Source organism: Austrofundulus limnaeus, unplaced genomic scaffold (assembly GCF_001266775.1).
Source record: "Austrofundulus limnaeus strain Quisiro unplaced genomic scaffold, Austrofundulus_limnaeus-1.0 Scaffold746, whole genome shotgun sequence".
Lineage (NCBI taxonomy): Eukaryota > Metazoa > Chordata > Actinopteri > Cyprinodontiformes > Rivulidae > Austrofundulus > Austrofundulus limnaeus.
Genome location: NW_013953148.1, coordinates 168,559 through 178,639, shown reverse-complemented (window position 1 = coordinate 178,639; position 10,081 = coordinate 168,559). Strand labels below are relative to the sequence as shown.

At 38.3% G+C, this 10,081-nt stretch overlaps 1 protein-coding gene across 4 annotated transcripts in view; it reads right to left on the bottom strand.

The window, feature by feature from the left end:
- Positions 1 to 899: 899 nt before the first annotated feature.
- The window catches only part of LOC106532296 (heterogeneous nuclear ribonucleoprotein C), a 27,234-nt gene continuing 18,052 nt past the window's right edge, over positions 900 to 10,081 (bottom strand). For 2 of the 4 annotated variants that reach the window (XM_014028321.1, XM_014028322.1), the window contains 6 exons: positions 8,178 to 8,250; positions 7,295 to 7,342; positions 6,885 to 7,048; positions 6,537 to 6,659; positions 4,526 to 4,671; positions 900 to 2,551 (listed from right to left, as the gene is read on the bottom strand). In XM_014028321.1, the coding sequence (XP_013883775.1) occupies positions 2,462 to 2,551; positions 4,526 to 4,671; positions 6,537 to 6,659; positions 6,885 to 7,048; positions 7,295 to 7,342; positions 8,178 to 8,250 (644 nt within the window). In that variant the 3' untranslated portion in view covers positions 900 to 2,461. Of the gene's footprint in view, positions 2,552 to 4,518; positions 4,672 to 6,536; positions 6,660 to 6,884; positions 7,049 to 7,294; positions 7,343 to 8,177; positions 8,251 to 10,081 lie in introns of all 4 variants that reach the window. The other 2 variants (XM_014028324.1, XM_014028323.1) reach the window with 2 other exon arrangements.

The following is a 10,081-nucleotide window of genomic DNA, read 5'->3' as shown; positions in this document are numbered from 1 at the left end:
AAAACCCATAATAAGTTTACACATGTTTAATTATTTTTGTTTTACAATCGTGTTGTATGTAAAATGATTATACCCTGGAAAAAATTCTAATAAATCATTAAAAATGGATGCAAACTTCTGACCCTTACTTTAGTCACCTTTGTGAGAAAGCTCAACACAATTTGGAGACTAAACTCTCACTCAACCCTGATATGGAAATAAAATCATACGAACTACAGAACTGTGTACAAATACACACAAAGCTCAAGCTTGTGCAAAAATATGTCTAGTTTACAAGTCTGAAATATTACAGCAGTTGGGTTTCTAAATGTAATGCATGGTTATGTGTCAGAAATACCATAAACCAGAGAATGTTTCATCAGTGTAAAGACGCAGCGTGTTGTGTTTCGTCCTCCACAGTTGAACCCTGGAAGATCCGTCGACCTGAGATCTGCATGAGTGGATTTAATAAAGCGTTTGTCAAAAGGTCTGAGGAGGTAATAAAACCCCTTCCTGCTTCACTGCAGCCGGAACCTGTCTGTTCCGCCACGTTCACGCCACAAATATTTAACCCTGACTTCTTCGGTTTCATGACCCTGTTTTTTTTTTAAAGCTTGTTTAGCTAGATCAAAGTGCCCTTCTGAAAACAAATACAGACAACTGTGTTGAATGAAAATTTCAGAGAGCCTTCAACATAGAAACAAAACGGTGCCGTCGACTGAGGAACACAAAAGCAACACAAACAAGGGTCAGCGTTGGACAGGTGGAAGAACGACTCAAAGCAACTGAGGGGTCCGGAGTCAGAGGGAGTTTATGTCTGGAAAATCTGTTCATGCTCATGTTGGAAGATTGAAAAGCAGAACACAAACAAGTCCACGTGGTTTGTCACATACTGATACCTGCTGGTTGAGACGCGGCACTGCAGAAATATTTTTATTTTGAAATATTTCAAGTCACGGCTGCAGCCACTTTTAGGTCTCATGACTAACTTCACTTTCAAACACTTGTTTTCAGTGACAGCCATGTTTGTATATATTCAGTAAAATGAAGAAAAACAAAAACACAATAAATGCCAACATTTACACTGGAGTTTTAAACCAAAATCATCTTATGCTGAATTCTATTTTGGTCAAAAAGCAAGCAAAAAGAATACGACTCTCAGCTACTACCATATCAAATTCTTGTGCAATACTTGCAAATTTGACTGAATTACAGCCATTTATTTATGTTTTGTGACATCAACCTCCTGTGACGGCTATCTTGAATTGGGCTAACTCTAAACTTTAATCAGCTGTAAAGTAACATCAAATGATTACTTTGAGTTTCTTTAAATCATTCCAGTAGTTCATGAGAAATTTTGCTAACAGACAAGGTTGATGCTAACAGGTAATGCCAACATGGCGCCAAATGCTCACGCTATGTGTTGTGTTGCAACAACACCAAATTTGAGTTCTATATCTGTAGAATTCACTGAGTTTAAGCCATTTTTGTGTTTTCTAAGATCACTTGGCTGTGGTGGGTGATTTTCATTAAAAAGCTAATCAATTTTAGACAAATGCCAACTGATTATGTTCTAAAAGTTTCATTAAAATTTTTCCAGAGTCCACTCCTATTGCTAATGACACTATTTAAAATCCAAATCCTGTGTGATCATTTAGCCATCGGAGTACAGATTGAGAAGTTAGAATCACACCAAATTTCAGTTCAGTATTAATAAAACTAACTCAGTTATAAGTATATTTGTGCTTTTTCCAGACAGTTGGCTGTGGCAGCCGTTTTGAATTGACTAAATTATTTTTTTCCAATAAAAATTGTCAAGTGGTTTATGAGATATTTTGCTAACAGGCAGATGAACGCAAACTCAAGCAATAGTTGTTCAGTCAGTAACGTTTGTTTTCCACCTGGAACTTTTTTTGACATCTTGCCTTTTTCTGACTTCTGGAGTAAACAAAACATGAAGAAACTTCAAACAAAACTGACGTTCATCATCAGCTGATTTTACATTTTGACTTAATAAACTATAGCTGTTGAGCACAAACCTTGAATCTCCAAAAATCCAACTTTTTAGAAAATGCTTAAAAAAACAGAAGAGGAAAAGTTGTTTCTTAACAATGTGAGCTTAGTGTGATCACAAGCTCTTTTTTTTTCACTGTTCATTAGTGAGTTGTCCACAAAACGTAAAAGATTTCCAATACAGCTGATTTACAGAAACTCAACAGAGATGAAAAACAGAGACAGAAGGTTCTTGCTTAACAGTATTTACAAATATACATTGACACACAGCAAACTGTGATTTAAAGAGTAATAAAAGGAAAAACTAAGAAACGCATAGAGCTTCCCTAAATTTGAAATTAAACCTGAAAATGCAGAAACGACAACTTCATTTCTGTGATCAACACGCCAGAGATTTTCATTCGCCGCAGCGGAAACAAGCACATGACCACTGGACAGAAACGTTCACAATGCTAGATTTGTGTCGTGTTCAGGAGTCATCTTCGTTGGCGCTGTCGCCGTCATCCTCCCCTTCTTCGTGTTCGTCCACCTCATCCTCATCTCTCCCTCTGCTCTTTACCTGAGGGGAAGGGGAACCAGGAGCAAATGAGTCCATCATCAGATTATAATTATATTCATTCTGATGTGATGCAGGATGAGTGTAAATTAAGAAAACCCCATGAAAAAAATCCATTTCAGCTCAACTGATTCTGTTAATCTTGGTAGCAGTACCTGGTACATTGTAAGTACCCGTTCTTTACCCAGTATTATAAATCATAAAAGTGCAAAGTAATATGTCACATTATATTGCAGACCAATCACTGTCAAGTACTGAGTAGGTATGACCTAAGTACAGGGTATGACTGAGAGAAGTACCAAGTAAGTGCTAAGTAACATGTCACATCATAACACAGCCTGATCACTATTACCAGGTATGTACAGAGTAAGTATGAGGTAAGTGCAAGGTATGTACCAGGTTACTACGGTGTAAGTACCAGGTAAGTACAGAGTATGTACCAAGTAAATACATACCAGGGAAATGCAGGTTAGTAAGCTCAAGGACACTTTTAACATGTAAAAGATTAGCAGGGGAATCAAATCAACCACCAACCGCCAACTCTCTTGGGGGACGACTCCCCTAATCACTCAGCTACAGCTGCCATGTACTTGGTAAGTACTGGTAAGTACCAGGTAAGTGCAAGGTACCGTCAGTTCATAAAACTTAATTTCCCCTCTGGGATCAATAAAGTATATTTGAATTTGAAAACAGCCTGATCAGTGTTACCAGCTCTGAACAGGGTATGTATGTATCAGGCAGGTACAAACTAAGTAAGTACTGGGTAAGTATGAGGTGTGTACATACAATAAAGGAGTATGTAACATGTTAGTAAGTATCAGGTAAGTACAAAGAAGGTACTGGGTAAGTACAAAGCATATACTGGATAAATGCAAGGTATGTACCAGATATAACCTAGGTCAGTGATTCTTAACCTATGGGCCAGCACAACCTTGAGGGCCTCAAAAGAACAACAGTTTTTAACTTTGGGCTGCAGAGGGCTGTGGGACCACACTGATTTTTAATAAAGGGCAATACACTTTCTCACTACTCAGATGTTTAACAACTTTTTTAATAAAAAGAAGAAGAACCTTAGAAACCTGTCGAGAGAATGGAAACATCAGTAAGTAAAAGACCAATAAATTTCTTCACTGTTTTAAATGAAAAGTAGAAGCAAAAGTGAAGGTAACCCATCAAAAAAGGCCAAAGTTTGTCACTAATATGAAGTGCAGCTTCTGGTTTTACCATACAATACAGTTGCAGATACAACTATATTTTAATTTGCACTTTAAATTAATTTTTGTAATTTATTTTTAAACATTTTGAATATATTTTAAAGAAAATTTTAACTTGTCAAAAAGCTGTTGTTACTGTTATTGTTTGTCACTAACATGAAAAGCAGCTTCTGGTTGCAAAAGATTAAAAAGGCTATATTTTCATTTGTACTTTATCAAATTTATTTTTACATATTTTTTATTGAAACATTAAACATTTTTAATTTATTTATTTTATGCCCACAATTTTTTTTGAATTGTCTATTTTTTGTTATTTTTTTATATTAAAAATATATGTTTTTATGCTGATAAGCCTGAGTGGTCTGTTGACTGATCGTTGTATTTGTTCAAATAATTGTTATGGGCAGGTTACAATATAAAAATGTTTGTCATAATCATGTCTTGTGATTATCTGACAGGAATTTTACTTTTAAACTTTAAGTGTATTTTATTTAGTTATGTTAGTTATGATAGTTTAGTTCTGATGTTTATACAATAAAAATTAAACCAGGATTTGAATAATTATCATTTTGATCCAGACATTGGTAATGTCTGACTGGGCCTCGTGTCACTTTATGTTSAACAAATTGGGCCCCGAGGTCAAAAAGGTTAAGAACCCCTGACCTAGGTAACTCCAGGTGAGTGCTACTTATTGAGTACCAGTATGATGTACAGCTACTATACAGGAAATCACAAACATTTCTGCAACAAACTGACTCGTGACCTTGTCCTCGTCGTCCAGCAGGTCTCTGTCGTCCTCTGAGTCATTCAGCTCCTGGTTCTCTCTCTTAAGACTGCCCTCTTTCTTGCTGGAGGTGGACGAGTGAACGGGGGACACTTCACCAGGCTCCAGTTTGAAACTTTTCAGGGCTGCATCAAAGCACGGGGATGGAGACAGAAGACCAAATACTAAACTTTTGAATTTCAGCTTGTTCTAATGTTTTTTTTTTCTTAAATCAGTTTAGGTCAGTGAGTAGCAGCATGTGTGTGAAGCTCCTTCTATTCACAGCCAAAATTTTTGTTTTTTTGAATTTCTTGAACTTGGTGAAACTGTGTACCAGTGGTTATAAAGCCATGGCCTACACTCTCAATTGGCCATGACTTTTGGTGACCAGTTGGGAACTAAAATTATGAGAAAATAGGCAGAATTTCAGTGAATTCTGAGTGTTTGCAACCAGCAAGCTTCCTCGCATTTGTGACTTTTGCTTGAATGCACTTTAGGAATGAAGACAGGCCAATTTGCACCATCTCCACCTTCTGCTGCTTATCCATTGTTGGGTCACAGAGGCAACAGATCTAGAAGAGAAACCCAGACATTCCTCTTCCCGCATCCTGGTGGACCCGGAGGTATTCCCAGGCCAGAGAGAAGACATAATCCCTCCAGTGAGTCCTGGGTCTTCCCCAGGGACTTCTACCAGTGAGATGTGTCCAGAACACCTCTAAAGGGAGGCGTCCAGGAGGCATCCTAATCAGATGAACCACCTCAACTGATTCCTTTCAATGTGGACGAGCAGCAGCTCTACTCAAGCTCTCTAGGGCTGAGTCCGGCCACCTTACAAAGGAAGCTCATTTCATCTGCTTGTGTCCAGGATCTCTTTCCTTTGGTGTTGATCCACGCCTCATGGCCACAGGTGAGGTTTGGAATGTAGACAGACCAGTAAATCGATAGCTTTGCCTTTCAACTCAGCTTTCTTCACCACAGCCAACCAAAGCAGCGTTCTCATTACTGAGGATAAGGCTCCAATCCGTTGATCTATCTCTCGCCCCATCTTACCATCACTCATAAAAATACTCAGACACTTGTATTCTGCTGCCCGAGGCAGGGACTCGTCCCTGACCTGGGGACATTCCACCCTTTTCTCGTCAAGAACCATGGCTTCAGACTCCCGTTCCAGCTGCTTCACACTCAGTGGACAAGAATGTGGACACAGCTCCTGCTTTGATCATGAAGTGACTGGATAGTACTTAATAATAGCCATGAGTTGAACCAGTTTTTAATTTATCATTGGAGTGTATTTTAGACCAGGATATTTGGATTGCTATTCATTATAGGAGAGCTCTCATCTTTTGTCAAAAATATAGCTCTGGACATTACAGAAACTAATGGAGACAGATCTGAGACACCTGTAATGACTGACTATTTTGAAAAAAAAATTTGTTCAAAATTCATGTGAAAATCCTCTGTCGCTCACAAAAGAATAATAAGAATCAGGATGTCAGAGACACTCTCACAAATGCTGTTCACCCTCTAGTCAGCATCAGTGTCAGCCAAGTGAAATACTACTTGAAGCCATGACATGTACTGTTAAAGTGATGGTTCAGATCCTCTGAGGTGGAGTTCTGTGGAAAGTTTATGAATAATTAACACATTATCTGTTGTAAATAGCTTTAATTTAAATAACCTTGGTTTGAAAAGAATCAAGTTTTATTCTGACCAAATTAACAGTTAGTGAGGCTAAGAGCAAAGTGGTTTCCTGCTAGCTTTAAAACAACTAAAATCAGTTAATCAGCATAATACTCTTAGTTACTACTCTGCAGCTTTTGGCTTCAAGGTACAGTTCTGCTACTGTTTTACCTCGTGCTCAGCTCATTTCAGCTTTTCATCTGCTTGGTGCAGTTTAAGCTTCTTCAGAAAGTTTCAGCAAAGTGATTCAGTGCTCTGCGTTCACACTGCAACTTTGGAGAAAATGCAGTTTCACCAGGATACTCATGCTTTTAACCTGACTCACACCTACCTGACTTCTTGCTGTGGTCCTTCTCCATGCGCTCCAAGCTCTCCAGCAGGAAGTCCACCTTGTGTTTGATCTGCGTCAGCTCTCTCTTGATGGTCTGTAAATCATCCGTCCCCACTGTGGGACCAATAATTACAGGATTACAGCAGAGACACGCATTGCATCAAGAAAGGCTAATTTCACGGATCTCTTAAACCTGTGAGTTTCAGACTAAACTTTCTGTTCCTACTTATATCATTCAGGACTTGTTGGCTTGAACACTGAAGACCAAGTCTTAACCAAAAATCCATTCATCCCAACCTCGGTCCATATGAGGACACCTCTGCGGGATTAAACGCAGAAGGGACCTACTTGTTCGTGAAGATTTCTGGTTGCTCTTTGACGAGGAGGAGAAGGTGGTCTTGCTTCGCCGGCTTCCCCTGCTGCTCAGACTGACCCTGGTACGCTTCGAGGGAATGACGGCACGAGACAGAGGCGGGGTAGTGGGAGGAACCCGGGTCTGGTAAGGGTACAGTCTAAAAAGTGATGAAGGAATCATAAGAATAAATGAAACTCAAGTCCAATCTGATTTAACAATGACCCAGTTTCTCCTTTTTTAAAATTCTCATTAAGAATATGGTAATTTCCATATTTATATAGTGGTATTAAGAGGGTGCTGGCACTAAGTCTGAACAATACGGTGTTGATTGGGTGGCAGAAATACAAGAAAATACATGCAAAACTTAGAAAATATTGGTATATGAAAAGAAAAGATCGCTCACCTGTCATAGTAATCTCTTTGGAAGTCATAGTCCAACTCAAAAGATGAACTGTGTGATTGTGACAACAGCACAGAAACACACACAAAATACAGCTTTATTTATTCATTTATCTGATACCTTATATCTAGATTCACAATGCAGGTCTTAATGCTCAGTTCTGATATTTTTGCAAAAATTCAATGTTTTCGTGTGAACGTTCACATTATATTTTAAATGCAAACTCCATCGAACTCCATTGTAAACTGTCCACGGCCCTGATGCAACCCATATGTGCAGAAAATGATGTGATGTCACATTCAGCTCGTTGTTTACCAAGTTAAAGATGGACGTTACTTGTTAGCATGTTGATTGTGAAGTTGTTGTGTAATTAGAGGTGACTGAATAATTATCTGACATGCTTGTTTAATTCTGTGTTTACATTTTAACCTGCTCATGGCCGGCAGCTCCAGTGCAGCATTTTGTTTTTAGAATGAAGTGATGTGCTGAAAGTGAATGTGGTCTGAGACAGATGTTACTATCATACTATATGTTTCTGCAGATTCTCAGTCATCCAGACATGGAAAATAAAAATAAAAAATACGAGGCAACTGGATTTCTGTAGCTGAAGATGTGTGGAGTTACAAGAATTAAACTGCCTTGACTTGAGGTTAGTGTCATTATTATTGAATCAATCCGTACACCCCCAACTCACTGATGTGGAATTTGGAAAAATCTGATTTGTCATGTTCAGACTGTTATGAAAATAATCTGATATGGGTCGTATGGAGTTTAAAAAATTGTTTTATGCGCATTTGCCTGCAGTGTGAACGTAGCCTCAGTTTTAATGTCTGTTGACCACCACTGCAGATTTGTTATTGTGAAAATGAACAGCAGGGACACACACCTGTACATGTCTCCTGCTGATCGCTTCACTGTTTTCGATCGTCGAGGCTTTGGTTCACCGGCCAAATTGATGTCTGACAGAAGGAAAACATAAATATAAACCACATGAGACATTATTTAGAGAAGGAAAAGTATAAAAACACCTATTTTTGTGGTGTTTTTGGAAGACGAGTGTAGATGATTTGTCCACCAGTAGGGGGCAGCAGAGTGCCTCAGCTGTTTGAACCATTCGTTTATACTGAACTCTTTAGTTTACAGGGTCCTGGAAATTGAAGCAGAACCAGTATGCCTCTACAATAAGCCTGTCCCAGTACATGTTTTAAGTCCCGCCCCTTTTGTGTAAATATCCTTTCTAAAAATAAAAAGTGCATGTGCTTCAAATGCAAAAAGATCAAAGAAAACATCTTTATATTTAAGAAACTTTGCATACACATGATTTTATCCACTTTGTTGCATAGCTGGTAGATTTTCTTTTGAAGATGTCTCAGCCAAAGTGAAACAGGAAGTGACATCAAAAGGGAACTCAAAGAAAGAAAACTCTCTGGTCTTTGTTTATCTGACTCTTCTGTGTCTCTCTTTGATAGTGACTCAAATAATCAGAAATATCAGGGGTTAGATTTATAAAACTTGCGTACACACAAAATGAGCCCAGAAACTTGCGTACGCCACTTTTTACGCCAAGGTTGTGATTTATAAAATCCAAACTTGACGTGAAAATGTGCGGTGCCTCACACCAGCTCTGACCCATGTGTACGCTCATTTTGGAGACGKGAAACTGCGACACAGATGGTGAAGTGAGGAATTAGAGCCACACTGTGTAATGATCACTGTCAAATAGTTTATTTACCTTCATAATCAGACTTAGATTTTTATTCAACTTTATCATCAGCTTTCTTAACAGTAATATTTATGCTTCTGCTGCTGCTGAGCCATGAGGACCTTTGAAATAAAAAAAACTTCAATCTTAATTAAAAGTTCACGCAACTCATTAATTTCTTTCTTCCTCCTCACGACCCTGACCCACAGACCCCTCCCTGACAAGACACATTTCAACAGCACAACAGCAAAAGTCATGCTTTGGGTACACCCGCAGGGCGCACCCATCTCGCCAGTGTGAATGTTATAAAAAGTTTACTTTTCAAAAGCCGCATTTGTCGCGCGCGCGGGGTGGTGGTGGTGGGGGTCTGCTGCAGATAACAGAGCAGAGAGGGTTAGAATGTTTTTATCATCCTCTGAGATAAAATTAATTTGAAGCTGAGTTTTTGAAATAAATCATTAGATTACTCTAAATGTCTGTAAACCTGCAAAATGAGGGAAAATCTGTGTCAATTACAGACAATCTGTTCACAGGAGCAGCTGTCAGCACCTGTCATCCTCCAGAAGCACAACACAGCGCGTGTCTGAATCGGCCAATCACTTTTTTTACATTGATCAGCTGACTGATTTAAATAAAACTTAATGTTCATGAGGTACTTTGCATTGACTGAAACTTTCAGACTGAAGAAGTCTCTTGGAGGAGAGACGAAACGTTTCATTAGAGAAGAACGTCCAGAAGACCTATACAATTTTTTTCTTTTTGCATTGACTGTTTATGGTTGAATGTGGGCGTGTAGAGGGCAGGGGCGCCGGGTTTTTCCTTTTTCAATTCCCCTACCTATCTATTTAGGAATGGAAACTCATAAATATAAAAACAAACACTGATTTTTTAACAATTAAGAGTTAGAAACATTAATTAATATTTTATTTAAAATAAACAATTAAATTAAAACTAAAATGTAGCACCTCTGAATAAGGACAACCAGACCAGTCTAAAACCAGTGTTCTCAAAATAAAGATGGAGGTTCTTATCAGGTTATATTCATAGATATATTTTAATCAAATATTAAATAATTTGAATAATTATAT